This window comes from Scyliorhinus canicula, chromosome 10, assembly GCF_902713615.1.
Source record: "Scyliorhinus canicula chromosome 10, sScyCan1.1, whole genome shotgun sequence".
NCBI lineage: Eukaryota > Metazoa > Chordata > Chondrichthyes > Carcharhiniformes > Scyliorhinidae > Scyliorhinus > Scyliorhinus canicula.
In genome coordinates this window covers 102,128,838-102,149,578 of record NC_052155.1, presented here as the reverse complement: position 1 = coordinate 102,149,578, position 20,741 = coordinate 102,128,838, and the positions used below count along the sequence as shown (strand labels likewise).

The 20,741-nt window shown below is 47.9% G+C and overlaps 1 protein-coding gene across 8 annotated transcripts in view; it reads right to left on the bottom strand.

The window, feature by feature from the left end:
• LOC119972558 (clavesin-1-like) overlaps positions 1-20,741 on the bottom strand; it is a 174,553-nt gene that overhangs the window by 84,068 nt on the left and 69,744 nt on the right. For 7 of the 8 annotated variants that reach the window (XR_005462078.1, XM_038809444.1, XM_038809447.1 and 4 more), the window contains one exon: positions 6,524-6,634. The exons of the other annotated variant lie outside the window; for it this stretch is intronic. Coding sequence is in view for 6 of the 7 variants with exons in the window: in XM_038809444.1 (XP_038665372.1) it covers positions 6,524-6,634 (111 nt within the window). In the remaining variant the exon portion in view is untranslated. The remainder of the gene's footprint in view (positions 1-6,523; positions 6,635-20,741) is intronic. 8 annotated transcript variants of the gene reach the window in all.

Sequence of the window (20,741 nt, the reverse complement as noted above, 5' to 3'; positions counted from 1 at the left end):
GCTGGGCCGAAGTCCCGCCGTTGTCAAGCCTCTCCCGGCGGCGTGGATCAAGCCACCTACCTTACCGGCGGGAGCTGGCAGCGCGAGCGAGCTCCGGGGTCCTGGGGGGGGGGGGGGCGCAGGGCGATCTGGCCCCGGGGGGTGCCCCCATGGTGGCCTGGCCCCCGATCGGGGCCCACCGATCGGCGGGCGGGCCTGTGCCGTGGGGACACTCTTTTCCTTCCGCGTTTGCCATGGTCTTCATCGTGACGCTCTGGCGCTCCGGCGCATGCGTGGACTTCTGTCGGCCGGCGAAGTACCTTCGGCCCTGGCTGGCGTGGTGCCAAAGGCCGTTCCCGCCTGCCGGCAGAGTGCTAACCACTCTGGCGCGGGCCTAGCCCCTCAATGTGAGGGCTTGGCCCCTAAAGGTGCAGAGATTTCCGCACCTTTGGGGCGGCCCGACACAGGAGTGGTTCACGCCACTCCATCCCGCCGGGACCCCCCACTCTGCCGGGTAGGGGAGAATCCCGGCCCAGAAGTGGTACTGAGGTGCCTCGCTAGACAAAGCATTTTCCAGAGTAAAAGAGCGTCTTTTGTTCACACAGCTCCTCAATCACTATGACCCAGATCGGCCATGATCCTAACGTGTGATGCGTCCCTCTATGGATTTGGGGCAGTGCTGGCCCACAGATGGGACAACAGCACTGAACGCCACATCACTTTTGCCTCGAGTACCCTGGCGGATGCTGAACAATTATATGCTCAAATCAAGAAGGAGGGCTTGGCAGTAATATTTGGAGTTAAGAAATTCCACCAATATGTTTATGGGAGGCACTTCTCTATTGTGACTGTACACAAGCCCCTGCTCGGCCTTTTTAGGGACTATAAAGGAATCCCATGCATTGCACCAGCTAGAATTCAACATTGGGTGCTTTTACTTTAATGAATATTCGTTTCAACATTGCCCGGGTTTGCAGATTGTTCATGCCAATGCTCTTAGTCATCTACCATTGCCCATGGGTTCTCCATCCTCACCAAAGGTGGATTAAGTGGTTGCAACTCTTAATTTTATGGATACCTTGCCAGTGATGGCTACTCAGGTGCGAGCATGGACACAGCAGGATCTGAGACTGGCGAAACTCCAGTACATGCTTTTGAGTTGCTGAATGCCGGGCACCAACAGTCTTTTTCCCAGAAGCTCTCAGAGCTCAATGTGGAGGGTAGTATCATATTGTGGGGAGCTCGCATAGTCATCCAACCACAGGGTCAGGAGTCCCTGCTGAAGGACCTACATAGTGGCCACTCGGGCATCTCTATGATGAAGACACAGGCCCATAGTTCTGTCTGGTCACCTGACATCGATGGAGAACTTGAGGGGGTCGTACACAGCTGCCTGGTGTGCCAGGAGCATCAGAAGCCCCCGCCAGCGCCCTCCCTTCATCCATGAGAATGGCTGGGACACTCATGGGTGCGACTGCATGAGGACTTCGTAGGGCCTTCTGAGGAGTCCATGTTCCTCATCAAGTGGCTTGATATGTACAAGGTGGCCACGATGACATCCAGGGCCATGGTATAAAAGCTCCGGTGCTTGTTCAGCACCCATGGGATCCCTGAGAATTTGGTGACGGACAATTGGATACCCTTCACGAGTGAGGAGTTTGCCACGTTTGCAAACGGAATGGCATCCGGCAAATCAGAACTGCCCTATACCATTCCTCATTTAACGGCCTGGCAGAAAGGGCAGATTTCAAAAGGGACATAAAAGCAAACCATAGGCTCCATGGACACGTGACTGATGCCACATGTGACAATGGGGGTAGCTGCCGCAGAGCTGCTTAGATCATGGTTGAGCCTCATGTTTCCGAACCTCGGGAGGTATGTGGAAGTGAAGTAGGAGGCGCAGAAGTGATATCATGACCAAAGGGAGATGACCAAGCCTTCTATACCCAGAGCCCAGACCAGCAGGATGAGGATGACTCCGGGTGGGAAATAGACACGGAAGTATCCATGCAGATGGACGATGCCGTGTCCAGGACTGAGGTCCCGGCGGATGTCAGCCAGGAAAAGGCGGTTGATGAACTGTTATACACCGCCCAACCCAGAAACGTCACAAGCTGAAGCACAGTCTCGGGCGCAGCGGCACAGAAGGCACCCACTGGTGGAGGTTTTAGGGTAGCTTTCGGACTTTGGTGGGGAGGGGTGTCATAACTCCCACTAGGACCATGGGGAAACCATTGTTGATCTCCCTCTGGGGCACATGGAGTAAGAGCTTCCCAGGTAGGGGGCAGAGGCCACCCAGCTAGAGCTCGTTTGGCCTCCATATAAAGCCGGCCCAAGTAGGGCCCAGAGCTGTTGGTTGCCCCAACAGGGACTGGATTGGGAGAGAATTACTGCCATGCGTAGAGTATTGTACACAGTTCTAATAAATCCTTGTTCCGCTATCACTGGCTTCCTCAGTTAATAAAACTGGAAGCGTGATGAATTTCTCTGGGGAATCATCATCGACAATTGTCCAAGTAAGCATGAAGTTTTTTATTTCCAGAGGTTGCAGCCCAGAACATCACTGAAGGGAATCCTTAGGGAAGTGTTCTCAATCTATACATCTTCAACTGATCCATCAATGGCCTTTGTTCAATCATTAGTTGGGAATTGGATCTGATGGCCTATGATTCCACTCTTTTCAGCTCCATTCATACCTCCTCTGATAACAAAGCAGTCAATGCTGATCTACATCAAGATTAGAGAACATTCAGGGTGGCACGGTGGCACAGTGGTTAGCATTGCTGCCTACGGCACTGAGGACCCGGGTTCAAATCCCGGCCCTGGGTCACTGTCTGTGTGGAGTTTCACCCCTACAACCCAAAGATGTGCAGGTTAGGTGGATTGGCCACATCAAATTGCCCCTTAATTGAAAAAAATATTATTGGGTACTTTAAATTAAAAAAAAGATTAGAGAACATTCAAGCTCCAACTGAATTGCAGGCAACAATCAGACAACATAAATGACAAGCAATGGCCAACTCAATTAAGAGAAAGCTCAGCCCTTATCCCTCAAAAGCAACAATACCCCACCATCAACATCATGGGGTTCGCTGTTGACAAAAAAATTAACTAGACCAACAATAGTAACATATCTTGTGGTGAGAGAATCAGGATAAAGGCTGGATGCTCTGTGGCCAGTGACTCATGCCCTGCCCCTTCAAAGTCTCTTCACTACCAACAAGGCTCAAGTTTGGAAAGTGATGGAATGCCAACCATACAGCTGGATGGGATTGGACTTGGATTTGGGTTTATTGTCATGTGTACCGAGGTACAGTGAAAAGTATTGTTCCACGTACAGTCCAGACAGATTGTTCCATACATGAAAAAACATAGGACATACGGTAGATACGCAATGTAAATACATAAACATAGACATCGGCAGAGGCATACGGAGTGTAGTACTATTCAGCAGAGAAATAAAAGAAAATTACTGTGGATGCTGGAATCTGAAACCAAAGAGAAAATGCTGGAAATTTCAGCAGGTCTGGTAGCATCTGCAGGGAGAGAAAAGAGCTAATGTTTCGAGTCCAGATGATCCTTTGAGTACTCTTTGGTACTCAGTAGAGAAGATGTGTGGAGAGACCAGCTCAGTCCATAAACAGGTCATTCAGGTGTCTGGTAACAGCGGGGAAAAAGCTGTTTTTGAACCTATTAGTGCGTGTTCTCAAACTTTTGTATACCCTGCCCGATGGAAGAGGTTGGAAGAGAGAATAAACCTGTTAGGAGGGGGGCCTTTGATCATGCTGCCTGCTTTTCCAAGGCAGCGGGAGGTGTGAACAGAGTCAATGGATGGGAGGCGGTTTTGCATGATGGACTGGGCTGTGTTCACGACTCTGTAGTTTCTTATGGTTTTGGGCCGAACAGTTGCCATACCAGACCGTGATGCAGCCAGTTAGGATGTTTTCTATGGTGCATCTGTAAAAATTGGTAAGGGTGCAGTTTAGGAAGGTCAACTGCATCGAGGACAGAGCAGGTTATATGAATGGGCCCATTCTGAGCTCAATATACCAGGTGCGCATGGTGATTGCAATATCTACCAATTACAGGAAGCAAATAAGCAACTCACCAAGCTGATCTCATTTCGAACAGCCCCAATGCTGGATTATCAGCAGTGCTGTGGTAAAATCAGCACACCACATCACACTCCATCCTGATTTAGGTATAAGGCACTTCCTTCATTAATGCTGAGTTAGTATTCAGGAATTTCCTAACTAAAACCATCACGAGAGCACCATCATCATAAGAACTGCAGTGATTCAGGGAGGAGGCCCACACTAACCTTCTCAAGGAATCTGAAGATTGACAATAGAGAGGGAAAATACATTTGCAACCAGCAATCTCATGCAGACTTCATCGATTCCTCAGGGGTGGGCAGCATCATGAGCGACTCCTCACACGGACTGTTTGGGAATATATCAATGTAGAAGGTCTTGCGGGTTGCACAGGTACACTTGCTGCTTGACCCCCAGAGTATCAACATTGGCCTGTGTAACGCTGATAGACACCTCACAAACAAATTTCTCGCCTTAAATGTTTACCACCAGCATTACCTGGAAACAATTCCCACTATTGTTTGCTGCTTCTGGAGGTTTTGAAGCTCTATCTAAACTGATTCGACATTTGGATCCTTCAATTCAAGATTCTCTCTCACTAATGTAGTGATTTTGGCCCTTTTTAACAGTGCTATCCCATCTTCTCTTCCGCTCGGCTTATCCTTCTTAAATGACGAATCTCCTTGAATATTCAGTTCCCAGTCCTGGTCACTCTGTAATCATGGGCGTAATTCTCCGACTCCCCGCAGAATCGGAGAATCGCCCGGGGCCGGCGAAAATCCCGCCCCCGCCGTGGCAGACATTCTCCACCACCCGGGAATTGGCGGGGACGGGAATCATGCCCCACCGATCGGCGTGCCCTCCGCGCCGATCGGCGAGCCCCCTGCGGCGATTCTCTGGCCCGCGATGGGCCGAAGTCCCGGCGCTGACAGGCCAATCCCGCCGCCGTGGTTTGAACCATCTGTGCTGGCGGTGGGATCGGCGGCGCGAGCGGGCCCCCGGGGTCATGGGGGGGGGCGCGGGGGGATCGGACCCCGGGGGGTGCCCCCACAGTGGCCAGGCCCACGATCGGGGCCCACTGATCGGCGGGCGGGCCAGTGCCATGGGGGCACTCTTTTTCTTCCGCCGCCGCCACGGCCTCCACCATGGCGGAGGCGGAAGAGAATCCCCCAGCGCGCATGCGCCGGTGGTGACATCAGCGGTAGCTGACGCACGGCGCATGCGCAAACCGGCGAAGGCCTTTCGGCCAGCCCCGGTGCCAGGCGGCGGGCGTCAAAGGCCGCTGGCGCCGGTTTTGGCGCCGGTCGGCGTGGTGCCAACCACTCCGGCGTGGGCCTAGCCCCCAAAGGTGCGGAGAATCCCGACCCATGTCTCTGCAAGGGCAATTAAATCATACCCATTGACCTCTATTTTCACCTTCAAATCATCTACTCTGTTGCGAGTGCAGCATGCATTCAAATGGAATGTCCTTTACTTTGTCTCACTTGCCCTAGAACCAGTCTACAGGGCTGTGTCTCCTATTCTGAGACTATGGGTGGGATTCTGCAATCATGCCTGCCCGGTGACCGGAAATTCCCGCCCAAGGTCAAATGGCCTTTACATGGTCCGCATCCCGTCGTGGCGATATTGCGGTGGGTGCGGCCAAAGAATCCAGCCTTATGTCCCCTGTGTCATGATATGCAAACATGCAACCAATGAACACTCAGAATAGGACATAACCAATGGGCAGTCAGGACACTCAGAGGTGGCATCACAACAAGGGGGCATGGCACAAATGATATAAAAGGGATGAGGCACACACATCCGGCCTCTTTCCACACACATACATCTAGAGAGTTACTCAGGGTTGATCAGCAGCATCACACCGCAGCACGTGGCTTAGAGCAAGCTGGTACAGTTAGACTGAGTTACTACAGTTAGATTAGCAGAGAGTCGAACTCATTTGAGAACTGTGTTAATAGTTCAATAAACACGTTGAACTCATTTCAGAGTCTGGAGCATCCTTTAGTGAAGACTACATCAAGTCGCAGCCTGTGTTATCCGAAGCAGCATAACACAACACCCTGATTCTGGACTCACCAGTTAAGGGAATCATCCTATCCACATCTATCTTGTCATGCCCTGTTCATAATTATTTCATTATGGTAATATGGCTTCAGGCAACAGTATGGTGTGCAAATGCAAAAGTTAATTCAACAGTCAGAGGGCTCGTTTCCCACCCAACCTAGTATTTCAAGACAGGCTGAGTACTGATCAGAACTATCATTTATAATGTGCATAAAGACATGCATGGTTTGATCACTCGAAGATTCCTCTCCTCCACATAATTTTGCCCTCATCTCGAATTCAACTAAGCAGAGAAGAGTTTTATTATTCTGAACCATATTTGCAAATTAATTGTTTATTGCCATGCTGAATCATGTCTCCCATCTGTCTGAATTTTTAATTACCCTTTTTCTGGTCTTGTCTTTCAGGAATGGCTTTATTATCGTGTACAAAGCGTGGATATACCAAGGCTGGTTCACAAAATGGATGCCTCCAAAGCGGGCAGGGAAGCTGTCCTGCAGAGATGAGAGCACAGAATCCAATGATTAGTAAGATAAATTCACAGCAGAATTAAGCAAGGTGACTGTGGTCTGTAAAATCCGCACCATTCAAAGGCTAATGCTACCTGTTTAATTTTGGAATACTTTTTCTTCTATTTATACAGTTCCCAATATTTGAACTACGCTGAAAGAAATACTCGCTAACATTCATAATCACAGCAAATTATCTTTTCTACATTTATTTTCTAGATTCCTGCAGTTTAACCTCTTACATCATAAAGCCTCAGTTAGGGGGCAGCACAGTGGTGCAGTGGATTAACCCTGCTGCCTCACAGCGCCGAGGCCCCACGTTCGATCACGGCTCTGGGTCACTGTCCGTGTGGAGTTTGCACATTCTCCCCGTGTTTGCGTGGGTTTCGCCCCCACAATCCAAAGATGTGCAAGCTAGGTGGATTGGCCACGCTAAATTGCCCCTTAATTGGAAAAAATGAATTGGGTAATCTTAAATTTATTTTTAAAAATAAAGCCTCAGTTAGGTGGTAACAATTCCAATGCTCCCTACAACCACAATTGCTTATATGAGATTTATATGAATTTAAATAGTCTCTTGAAGCACATTACAATAACAGGAGGTGGCCCAGAGCACTAGAGCACCAGCCCCATTGATATATAGGGTGTGAATCAACCACAAAAACTCTGTGTCCTGCATCAGGTGCATTTAGCAGGGAGTTTCTCAGCACTCACAGTGCCTCGCTAAGGGTGCCGTTTAATACTGGCCCACACAATCATGGACCAGTTGTAACAGCACTGGGTGGGGTCACCCAGGCCATTGGAGACCCCCGGGTGGTCGAGCATTGGGAAAGGTGGCACCCTTGGGCACCTTGGCATTGCTGGTTGAACAAAGAACAACACAGCACCGGAACAGGCCCTTCGGCCCTCCAGGACTGCGCCAATCACGTGTCCTATCCAGACCAACCGCCTGTATCCTTCTATACCCCGTCTGTTCATGTGCCTATCCAGATAAGTCTTAAAGGCCGCTAAAGCTGGGCACCTTGGCGCTGCCAGGGCACTTGGGTGGCACTTCCAGGCTGGAAGGGGCACTTCCAGGGTGCCAGACTGGCAGTGCCAAGGTGCCCGGTTGCATATGCCAGGTGTGCATCCTGTTGGTACCTTGCCCATAAGAGTGCGGTGAGGGTGTGCTCGAGGGCCGTGGAAGATGTAAGTTGGGTAGAAGGGTGGGTGGGGGGGGGGGGGGGTCGCCAGTGCAGGAAATGACTAAAATGCAGCCTTGACGGGGAGTTCTTCGCCGGGGTAAAAGAAAATGGCAAAGTGCTGTTGAATAGAGGGGTCTTCACCGAGAAACACCCCACTAAACGTGCCCAAAACCAACATAGAAATTGTTGGGTAAATTGTGCCCGACGGAGACATTAAATGCTCACCCTTCAGCCCTGACAGGTGAACATTAAATGATTGAAGTGCAGCATTAAGAGAAAAGATTGAGGGCTTGCCACGAGCAAAGTACAGTTTGTTTGGTGTTCGAGCCAACATTTATCTCTTGATCAACACAATTAACACAGATTAACTGATTACGTCTCTCTGTTTTTGCTCTGGTGGAACATTACTTTGTGTAATTTGACAGTTGTGAGGCTCTATAACTTAATAGTGTCTGCACTGGCTGTGAAATGTTTTGGGATTTCATGAAGTCCATATGAATTCAAGTTGTTCCTTCTTCCTGGAATCAGAAGTGAATCTGATGTACTAGTGGAATATCAACATGAGAATTTAATTGAAATAAACCTGTAACAGCAATTATTTTGAACAGCAAACTATCCTGAATGCCTCAGTAGCTTGTGATAATTATTGTGACATAAAGTCAGCTGCTAAGTAACCTAGATAGCCTGTATTCCACTGGACTGTTTGTGTTATTTACGTCTAAATTGCTGTAATAGAGGCACACAGTTACACTTTGCCCTGACTATGACATTCTTTAATAATATTATTCTTTGTAAACGATTCTTAAAATGTCATAAATGCAATTAGGAATCGGACAGCATCATCATATTAAATGTTGCGTATCTTTGACCACAAAACAGTTATAAACGAGATTCACATTGAAGAAATGGTTTGGGGAAAGTGCACAGTTCCGTAGTGTAGCTTTAATAGGCCACACTAAAATGATATACAGTTTAATCTAATTATGTTCACTAAGTTAAAGCAGAAAAATACACTTTAAAACAACAACTGCCTGTTAAATCCGTAGGTGGATAAATATTGTTATGGGCCAGGGTTTAGATGTTGGTTATGTTGGTTACCCACTTTCCAGGTGTGATGCAACAGAGATCTTGGGGGGGGATTCTCCGATCCCGTGCCGGGTCGGAGAATCGGCGGGGGGCCACGCGAGTCGCGCCACGCCGCCCCGGACCTGGGCTGCGTTTCTCCGCAGAGCAGAGAATCGGCGCTATTGGGGCCGGCGTGGTTGGCGCGGCGCCGGTCGGGGGCCGCCCTCTCCCCCCCCCATCCCCCCCCCGTGATTCTCCAGCCCAAATGGGCCAAGTAGTCGTAAAAAAAAAAACGAGTCCCGCCGGCGCGGTTCTAACATGCTCTGAGCCGGCGGGACCTCGGCATTGAAGTGTTCGGCGGTGGCCTGTGGGGAGGAGGGGGCCGACCCTGAGGGGGGGGGGGGTCCTCCGATCTGGCCTGCCCCGCGATCGGTACCCACCAATCGGTGGGCCGGCCTCTCTCTCTCCCGGCCTCCTTTCTTCCACGCTGGCACCTGTACTCCTGCGCCATGTTGGGTTGGGGCCGGGACAAGGGAGACACCGCGCATGCGTGGAAATTGCGCCAGTGAGACTGCACATGCGCAGGTTCGCGCCGGTCCCACTGCGCATGTGTGCATTCCCCGGCGCCCATACCATGGCCGTGAACAGTTCCTGCGCCCTGCTAGCCCCATGTAGGGGCCAGAATTGCTGATCCTGGGGCCGTATTTACACCGTTGAGAAACGCGACGGCGTTTCCGACGGCGTCAACACTTAACCTCAGGACCAGAGAATCCTGCCCCTGAAGTATTTTTAAACAAAACAATGTTTATTCTATGAATCCAGTTAACATTTTATAAACACACAGCAACATCTTATCAACTACCAACAGAAATATCCCCCCCAAAGATACAGTACTCTATAGGTAACCCTTCGTAACTTTCCTAACACCATCCATAAGCCAAAAACCCTTTTTTACTACAAAAACAATAGGTTTGCATTCCTTACAGAAACAGGCATGATTTTGAAATTATCAAGTGATCTGGAGACATTATTTAGCATGCAGAGGGAGAGCCCAAAATACACCTTCTTGGGTTTGGATGCAGCTCCCCAACTGAAAACCTAAAGTAAAACTCAGAGTCACAAACAGCTTCCAGCTCAAAATGAAAGTAAAAAGCAGAGCCAGAGCCCAGCTCCACCCACACAATGACATCACTGCAGCCACTTAAGAAGACAAACATTTCTTAAAGTGACATTCCCATAACATTATTAAGATTTAACATTGATCTTTCGTCATCATTTTTCTAAACAAAATTGTAAATGTTAACTCCAGGGCAAGTCTGTCTAGATCTTTCTTTCCTACTGTAATTGTAGGGCTCATCTCAGCGAATATAACCAAGATGCATACTCACATATCAGGCTGCTAACATTATGATAGTAGAATGTTAGCGAATGGGGAAATGTTAGTCAATTGGGAAATGTTAGTGAAAGGGGGAATGTTAGTGAAAGGGGGAATGTTAGTGAAAGGGGGAATGTTAGTGAATGGGGAAATGTTAGTGAATGGGGGAATGTTAGTCAATGGGGAAATGTTAGTGAAAGGGGGACTGTTAGTGAAAGGGGGAAAGTTAGTGAATGGGGAAATGTTAGTGAATGGGGGAATGTTAGTGAAAGAGAAACTGTTAGTGAAAGGGGGAAAGTTAGTGAATGGGGAAATGTTAGTGGAATGTTAGTGAATGGGAGAATGTCAGTGAATGGGGGAATGTCAGTGAATGGGGGAAATGTCAGTGAATGGGGGAAGGTTAGTGCATGGGGAATATTAGTGGAATGTTAATGAATGGGGGAATGTCAGTGAATGGGGGAATGTCAGTGAATGAGGGAATGTCAGTGAATGGGGGAATATCAGTGAATGAGGGAATGTCAGTGAATGGGGGAATGTCAGTGAATGAGGGAATGTCAGTGAATGGGGGAAGGTTAGTGAATAGGGAATATTAGTGGAATGTTAACGAATGGGGGAATGTCAGTGAATGGGGGAATGTCAGTGAATGAGGGAATATTAGTGAATGGGGGAATGTTAGTGAATGAGGGAATGTCAGTGAATGGGGGAATATCAGTGAATGAGGGAATGTCAGTGAATGGGGGAATGTCAGTGAATGAGGGAATGTCAGTGAATGGGGGACGGTTAGTGAATAGGGAATATTAGTGGAATGTTAACGAATGGGGGAATGTCAGTGAATGGGGGAATGTCAGTGAATGAGGGAATATTAGTGAATGGGGGAATGTTAGTGGAATGTTAGCAAATGGGTGAATGTCTGTGGAATGTTAGTGAATGGGGGAATATTAGTGATTGGGGGAATGTTAGTGGAATGTTAGTGATTGGGGGAATGTTGTGGAATATTAGTGATTGGGGGAATATTAGTGATTGGGGGAATGTTAGTGATTGGGGGAATGTTAGTGAATGGAGGAATGTTAGTTTAATGTTAGTGATTGGGGGAATGTTGTGGAATATTAGTGATTGGGGGAATATTAGTGATTGGGGGAATGTTAGTGATTGGGGGAATGTTAGTGAATGGGGGAATGTTAGTGGAATGTTAGTGATTGGGGGAATGTTAGTGAATGGGGGAATGTTAGTGGAATATTAGTGATTGGGGGAATGTTGTGGAATATTAGTGATTGGGGGAATGTTAGTGATTGGGGGAATGTTAGTGATTGGGGGAATGTTAGAGGAATATTAGTGATTGGGGGAATGTTAGTGATTGGGGGAATGTTAGTGATTGGGGGAATGTTAGAGGAATATTAGTGATTGGGGGAATGTTAGTGATTGGGGGAATGTTAGTGATTGGGGGAATGTTAGTGGAATGTTAGTGATTGGGGGAATGTTAGTGATTGGGGGAATGTTAGTGATTGGGGGAATGTTAGTGGAATAGTAGTGATTGGGGGAATGTTAGTGATTGGGGGAATGTTAGTGAATGGGGGAATGTTAGTGGAATGTTAGTGATTGGGGGAATGTTAGTGGAATGTTAGTGATTGGGGGAATGTTAGTGGAATGTTAGTGAATGGGGGAATGTTAGTGATTGGGGGAATGTTAGTGGAATGTTAGTGAATGGGGGAATGTTAGTGATTGGGGGAATGTTAGTGATTGGGGGAATGTTAGTGGAATGTTAGTGAATGGGGGAATGTTAGTGGAATGTTAGTGATTGGGGGAATGTTAGTGGAATGTTAGTGAATGGGGGAATGTTAGTGATTGGGGGAATGTTAGTGGAATGTTAGTGAATGGGGGAATGTTAGTGATTGGGGGAATGTTAGTGGAATGTTAGTGAATGGGGGAATGTTAGTGATTGGGGGAATGTTAGTGATTGGGGGAATGTTAGTGAATGGGGGAATGTTAGTGGAATGTTAGTGATTGGGGGAATGTTAGTGGAATGTTAGTGAATGGGGGAATGTTAGTGATTGGGGGAATGTTAGTGGAATGTTAGTGAATGGGGGAATGTTAGTGATTGGGGGAATGTTAGTGATTGGAGAAATGTTAGTGGAATGTTAGTGATTGGGGAATGTTAGTGGAATGTTAGTGATTGGGGGAATGTTAGTGGAATGTTAGTGATTGGGGGAATGTTAGTGATTGGGGGAATGTTAGTGGAATATTAGTGATTGGGGGAATGTTAGTGATTGGAGGAACGTTAGTGATTGGGGGAATGTTAGTGGAATATAAGTGATTGGGGGAATGTTAGTGATTGGGGGAATGTTGTGGAATAATAGTGATTGGGGGAATGTTAGTGGAATATTAGCGATTGGGGGAATGTTAGTGGAATGTTAGTGATTGGGGGAATGTTAGTGATTGGGGGAATGTTAGTGATTGGGGGAATGTTGTGGAATAATAGTGATTGGGGGAATGTTAGTGGAATATTAGCGATTGGGGGAATGTTAGTGATTGGAGGAATGTTAGTGGAATGTTAGTGATTGGAGGAATGTTAGTGGAATGTTAGTGATTGGGGGAGTGTTAGTGGAATGTTAGTGATTGGGGGAATGTTAGTGGAATGTTAGTGAATGGGGGAATGCCATAGGTGTATAACGAGTATAGGAGGGCACAACCTTGTTGGGCACTGGTGTTGAGGATGATCGGGGAGGAGGTGTTGCTGCCTATGCTTACTGATTGTGGTCTGTGGGTTAGGAAGAAATTATACTCGTGAGTGCCAGTGTGTTGTGAGGAAAATCGGATGGTGCAAGGTATCAGCTAATGATTTGTGGTGGGGGGGTGTGGTTTTTGGAATTTCCGGGGTGGCAGGCAGAACTGAGGCCAGGAGAGAGTGGTTACTTTCCTTTGCAGCTCGATGGAGGTCGTTGGTCTTCTTCCGACATTGGCCGGCGATTCTCCTTATTATGGTGCCCGCCTCCCAGGCGGCATTGCTGACCCTGCTGCTGGTCCTCCGACCCCCTCTAGGGAATAGGATGCCCTGCCTCTCATTCACAGCACTGAGAAACCTGGCCAGATTGGCATCCCCAAAGCAAAGTCTGCGGACTGCCATGCTTGTGTGTTGACTGGGAGTGAGTGGTGAGGAAGCGTTTAAAAAAGCTCCCCCTTGTTAGCATCAGGAAGTTGTGGCGCAAGTCTGCTGAATCAGACAGCGAGACAGCCAGTAATGGCGAGAAGCTAATGGGGGCTCATTTTCAGCAGTAAGTGCCGTTGAATATGGGCCGTAATCTTGCAAAAGCAACTGCCAAGGATCACCCCACGAAATGCACCAAAATGACACTTTTAGGAACATTTCCGTTGAATCCCACCCTTAGAAATTGGTTGAATTTCATATCAACCAGCTCCATCGGGAAGGATGTGTTGTTTCAGCAGGCTGCAGGTGTCAGCAGCAACCTGCCATGGTAGCCTGAGCCTCCTGCTGCTCAGACAAGTAGAGAGAGCTGGTCCTCTGCCTGGAGCCTCGTATTGGGGTCTCACTTCCTTCCATTTGGATCTCTGTGTCCATCCCTTCTATCTTGTGGCTGAGGGATAGGAGCTGGTGACCTATGCTCCTGACTCTCAACGGAGATGAAAGTTGGAAATGCAGACACTACCCCCACTGCGTGCTGGAGTCTGACAGCATGGAAATGCAGCTAAAAATGGGTAAGTGCCAGGTGAAGTGACTTCCAAGAAGATGGTAATAAATTTTCCAGCAGTGACAGCACTCTCTGAGTGAAGAAGTGCTTTGAAGAGCAGCCTTTCACCTGGCCATGGCTGAAACTTTTAAATGTACCTGATCAAAGACTGCTCAGATTGCCAGTCTCACTGAAGAAGTTCTTCCCGCTGTGCACTTGCTTCAGTGACCTAACAAGTTCTTGACAAGTTGGCAAATAGTTACCCTGGCTGTTAAATACAGAATTGAGTATTAAAACAATACTTAATTGGCTTTTCACATACATTAATTGTTTCCTGACAGATTTAAGGGGACTCCCCACAGGTCTCGAAAATAGCCCCAATGAAACTCAGCAGGGAGTAGGTTAATGGGGTCTTGACTTGATATCACTCTTTCGGAACTTAACTCTCTATTTGCCCCCAAACCTACCTCCCCTTGCCATGGAAAATTTCACCCTTTTGTTCTGGTAATCCTACAATTTCTTTATTCTCCTTTGTAAATGGAGGCAAAATACTTGCCCTTAATGTGGCTTTGTGCCAATCTTTGGTTTATGACGCTGCCATGAAGCATCTTGGGATATTTCATTACATTAAAGGCACTGATAAATATAAGTATTTGTTGTTGTTTGACTATGTTCTTATTTGGTGTTCGGTGTGTTTATGTCATTAATTTACAGGTAAACTTTCTGAACAAACATTGTATATTCATGAATACCATGTATAGGACACACTGACCTGCAGACCCAACAGCTCAAAATGTATACATCTGTGTTGACTGATGGCCTTTTTAACAGCTCTCCCTTATTGTTCCACATTTAGTGCACTTCTAAATGCACTTTCCTCCTTTTGTTTTTTCTAATGGGGTTCTTCTATATTACTAGCCTTAATTTTATTAGACAATTGCCAATTCAGAAAAGCTGCTCTATATTTATACTCTTCTTTTTAAAAATCTTTTTATTGGCATTTCTCATATTTATAAACAGCTGTATATATACACCTCATTTTTCTTGCTCGCGCTAATTTCCTTTATTATACAGAGAGGTTCATTTTGTCCTTCGTTGAACTGACCCAATGTATATTTCACTGCCCCCTGGGTCGGTCTATAGTTCCTCCCGCTTCCCTGTTTTGCCGTCTCTCTCCCCCCCCCCCCCCCCCACCAGCTTCGGCTGTGTTTTTCTATTTTCCGGAAAGAATTTTTTTAAAAAGGGTTTACCCCCTCCCATATCTTGTGGTTTCCCCACCGTCCTTCTGTCTCTCCCCCACCCAGGTTGCGCAGTCTTTTGGTTCCTCATCTATCTTGGTGGGGGTTTTTAAATTCTCGTTAGCTTACTCCTCGTTGCTGGCCTCGAACAGGTTTTGGAACAGGCCGACAAACTGCCCCCAAGAGTCCAGGAAGCCTTCCTCGGATCGCATACTTAATGTTCTCCAGGTGGAGAAATTCCGAAAGGTCAGTGAGCCAGACTGCAGCCGTGGGTGGTGCTGCTGATCGCCAGCCGAGCAGGATTCTCCGGCGTGCGATCAGGGAAGCGAAAGCGAGAGCATTGGCCCCCTTCTCCATGTGTAACTCTGGCTGCTCCGATACCCCGAAGATTGCCTCCAGCCCATTGGCCAGGACCATTGCGAGTATTTTCGCATCACGTTCAGCAGTGAAATGGGTCTGTATGATCCACATTCCGTCAGGTCTTTATCTTTTTTGGGTATCAGTGAGATTGTGGCCTGCGCTAGCGTGGGGGGCAGGGTGCCCCTTGCCGGTGAGTCCGTGAACATATCCCTTATGTGCGGGGCCAGGACTGGTGCAAACTTTTTGCAGAAGTCTGCCAGGAACCCGTCGGGACCCGGTGCCTTCCCCGCCTGCATGGAGCTGATGCTCTGCATGATTTCTCCCAGATCTATTGGTGCTTCCAGCTCCCCCCGTCTGTCTTCCCCCCCAACTGGTAGTTCCAGTCTGTCGAGGAACTGTTTCATTCCCGCATCCCCGTCAGGGGGCTCGGAGGTGTACAGTCCCCGGTAGAAGGTCTCAAATGCCCGATTGACCTCATTTAGCTCTGTTACCAGTCTGCCTTTGCTATCCTTTACCTGCGCTATTTCCCTTGTGGCTGCCTGCTTTCTCAGCTGGTGAGCCAATAGGCGGCCAGCCTTGTCTCCGTGTTCTTAGAAGGTCCCCTGTGTCTGGCGGAGTCAGTACACTGCTTTCCTAGTGGATAGCAGGTTAAAGTCCATTTGCAGCTTTTTCCTCTCTGCCAGCAGCTCTACCGTTGGGGCCTAGGAGTATTTTCTGTGACTTCCAGGATGGAGTTCACCAGTTGTTGCCTGGCCACCCTCTCTTCCCTATCTCTGCTTGCCTTGTAGGCTATGATCTCTCCTCTAATCAATGCCTTCAGCGCCTCCCAGAACGTGGAGGGTGAGACCTCCCCATTTTGGTAGTTGCCTATGGCCCGCGATGTTTTTTGACAGAAGGCCTTGTCAGCCAGGAGGTCCATGTCCAGCCTCGCCGTGAGGCGCTGGGCCCAGCCTGTCTGTAACCTCACATCCATATAGTGTGGAGCGTGGTCGGAGATATCGGTCGCGGAGTACTCCATTCCCGTGATCCCTGGAAGCACCAATTTCCCCACTGCAAAGAAGTTGATACGGGTGTATACCTTGTGTACTTGTGAAAAGAATGAGAACTCCTTTTCTCCCGGGTGCAGGAACCTCCATGGGTCCACCACCCCCATCTGCTCCATAAATGCTCCTAGTTCCCTAGCCATGCCAGTCTTTTTCCCTGCTCTGGGGTTTGATCGGTCGGTCAGTGCGTCCTGCACGCAGTTGAAGTCGCCCCCCATCATCAGTCGGTGTGTGTCAAGGTCGGGAATTTCTGATATGGTCTTCTTTGTGAATTCTGAGTCATCCCAGTTGGGAGCGTACACATTTACCAGTACGACCGGTGCCCTTTCCAGGACACCGCTGATCATGACGTACCATCCCCCTGGGTCCGTAACTGTCTTGGTTTCCGTAAACCGCGTCCTCTTGCTAATCAATATTGCTACCCCCCCCCCACCCCCAGCCCTCGTCCCGTAGCATGAATGGTACGTCTGTCCCACCCAGCCCTTCCTTACCAGCAGTCGGTCCTTCTCCCTCAGGTGCCTCTCTTGTAGGTAGATTATGTCTGCTTTTAGGCTTCATAGGTGGGCGAAGACACTGGATCTTTTCACTAGGCCATTGAGTCCCCTTACTTAACAATCCTAGTGGAAGTTTATGACCCCCAGGTCCTACGGGATCACCCATACTTACCTGATGGACACTCCCGCACGCCAGGGTTTCTCTTTGTTAGGGGGCCGTCCAAAATGGCTGCGGTTGCTGCTCTCACCATGAGGTCGGACCCCAGCGCTTCAGGGTTTCCCTTTGTCCAGGGGGGAACCCAACATGGCCACCAGCTATGCGTACGCCACATGGCTGCGCCCCTGCACTATGGAGTCTCCCTTTGCCCTGAAGCCCTCCCAAGTGGCTGTTTGTGGCGCCATCTTGGTTCGTCACCCTGCTCCATGGTGGCCGAGGCCTGTGTTTGTGCTGCTTACCTACCTCACCCTTCTCTTTGCTCCTCTTTTGTTCTGCGCTCTCCCCTCCATAATCCCTGTCCCTCTCTCCCCCCCCCCCCCCGTATTCTTCCCTCCCTTCTGCCCCCCCCCTCTTTGTGCCAGGTGCTCCCTCTCCCCTGAGAGGCACGGCGCGCCCCTCCTTTCTTCCTGCCCTCCCATGTTGGCCCTCCTCGCTAGTACGGTGGCCCTCCTCCCAGTACTTGCCTTGCGCTGGCCCTGTTTTACCTTGCTAGCCCTTGTCTTGCCCTCCTGTCCACTTTTCTCAACCTCGTTTTTTACTCATCGTTTTTCATCCTTAACATGTTGTATTCCATACAAGACATTCTTATGGCCCCAGTAACACAGGCGCTAATAGTTACCCATAGCTTGGCCTAATTGCCTTCACTCTACACTTCCCCAGATATTTATCCAGCTTGATGTTTTTTTTAAACAAGTTAATGAATACACAAAAGCTACTTCTGCATATTTAGTCATTGGCTACTTTTAGGAAAAAAATGGTAGGTCAAATGATCCTGAAGCATCATCACATTAAAGTATGTCTGTATGAAGTGGTATTCAATTTATACTTTCATGTCTTTTTCCACTAAAATTATAGAATGGAGGAAAATAGGACTCTTCATCTTAAAACTTGTTAATATTTTGTTTATGCCCATTAGCATTGCAGAGCCTGGGCAGCACAGTGGCACAGTGGTTAGCATTGCTGCCTACGGCGCTGAGGACCTGGGTTCGAATCCCGGCTCTGGGTCACTGTCTCAGGAGTTTGCACATTCTCCCCGTGTCTGCGTGGGTTTCGCCCCCACAACCCAAAAGATGTGCAGGTTAGGTGGATTGTCCACGTTAAATTGCCCCTTAATTGGAAAAAGTAATTGGGTACTCTAAAATGTTTTTAAAAGCATTGCAGAGCCTAAATTAATTAATCTGCTAGCACTACATCCCACACACCACCTCAGTTTTTGTTAAACTCCTTTGGATTTCTGTGCTGTAATAAATTGGCTGAAAGATTCTCATGTTCATTTTTAAATTTCTCCACGACAATCCCTGATTTCATCTGAATGATCTTTTTCAGCAATATGTGCCTGTGTGCAGGTTTGCTCCTTCGAGTGTGAACTACTGTTTGTTTCCTGCTTCTTCCACTTTACAATTATTTAAGTACTACACCATGTCCAAAACATTTCACCTTTATATATATTTCCCTGCCTACAAAAGTCATTTCTTTGACAATGTTTCAAAATGATCAAACATTTGAACCATGGACAATCTGGCATCAAAACCGCGGTTGATTGACTTGTGTATTTTCAGCTTTTACTGTTGTCTGACAATATTCTTGGTTGTTACCCCTTTAGATGTCTTCATTTTCATGCGTTTCGGCTTATCCAGCACTTTAAAGTTTCAATATATGTGAGAAGCAAAACATAAATGCAAACAGTAGTTGTTGGAAGCTCTCATGCGCATTTTGTTTAATAGACTCCAAGAGATGTTTTTAACAGTTGGTGGTATAATTTGACACATTTACATAGCAGATGGATGTGTTTCTAACACCTTTAACAGTTTCACTATAAGTGTAATATTCTGCTGAGTCGTTGTGAATTGATAAATAATTAATACTACTAATGTTTTCTGAAAATACTGAAGACATTTCAGTTTATTTCTAGATTTTCAATAATGAGATAAAATGGAGTTTACTGGGTCCTTTCTCATAGGATTTAATGCTATGTTACATTAAAGCCAAGTACAATAAAAAGTCATTCTATCCATTGAGCCTGATCCTTCAAACACAGGGATACAATATTTTCCCACACTTAGCCTCCAGTCCAAATTCACCTGGTTTGTGCAACAATACCTTTTAATAACTTTCTCCTGAACACAGACATAAATGAGTGAGGGCAGCAGGATAGCACAAAGTGGATAGCACTGTGGCTTCACAGCGCCAGGGTCCCAGGTTCGATTCCCCGCTGGGTCACTGTCTGTGCGGAGTCTGCATGTTCTCCCCGTGTCTGCGTGGATTTCCTCTGGGTGCTCCAGTTTCCTCCCATTATCCAAAGACGTGCAGGTTAGTGGATTGGCCATGATAAATTGTCCTTAGTGACCAAAAAGGTTAGGTGGGGTCATTGGGTTACGGGGATAGGGTGGAAGTGAGGGCTTAAGTGGGTTGGTGCAGACTCGATGGGCCGAATGGCCTCCTTCTGCACTGTATGTTCTCTGTTCAATGAGTCCTGGTCAGTCTGGAACAAATCACCAGTGAAAGTAGCTAACCTTCCAGTAGAGTAATAGAAACACTTTTTTTTTTAAATCAAAAAAGGACAGAATTTCCCTTGGGTAGCAATAATCAATCAAATGGAGCATGTCCAGTGATGGAGTTCACCAGATTTTGCTTAAACTTTGTTTGGGACATGATAAAAATAATTTAGCAGACGTCCGGTGGCGACATTGGAGGGAACGGTCGCTCATTCGCAGCTCTCAACCATAGTGTTTTTTTCAATTTCTTTTAGCCGGATCTTTCAGGAAATTTCTCAACGTAAGTTGATCGAAGGGAGAGGAAAAGGAAGTGTCCCTCAATTTGTGCAATCATGTCCAAATAAGAGTCGAAAAAGAAGAAACTAAAAGATGAGTGAAAGCAAGGCTCACAGGCCATCGAGCACAATGGTAACGAGAAAAAGCATGTCCACGCCAGCTCAATGGTCGATGGAGCAATGGGTCGAGTACCTGGAAGTTCACCCAGCATCATAAGGAGTGTGCAGAAGATAGGACAATAGCCTCGATTAAGGAGGTGGTTGACCGGGTGGAGGAGAAAATGACGACCCAGGGACAGGAGATTCAAAAGTTGCAGGAGCAGGCGACTAAACAAGAGGAGGAGTCCACTACAATGGCTTTGGAAATTAGCATACCACAGGACAGCCAGAAACGACTGCCGGATAAGGTAGAAGCCTTGGAGAACCGGTCTCGCAGGCAAAATATCCGAATCGCTGGGCTGCCAGAGGGAAAGGAGGGATCAGAGGAGGGTACGTATGTGGGGAAGATGTTGCAGGAGATGGTCGGGGCCAATGTGTTTGACAAGCCGCTGGAGGTGGACCGGGTGCACAGGGTGCTCGTACGTAAGCCCCAGGGTTGTGAGCCCTCGAGGGCCATAGTGGTGAGGCTACATCGATTCCTTGACATGGAGCGTATCATGAAGT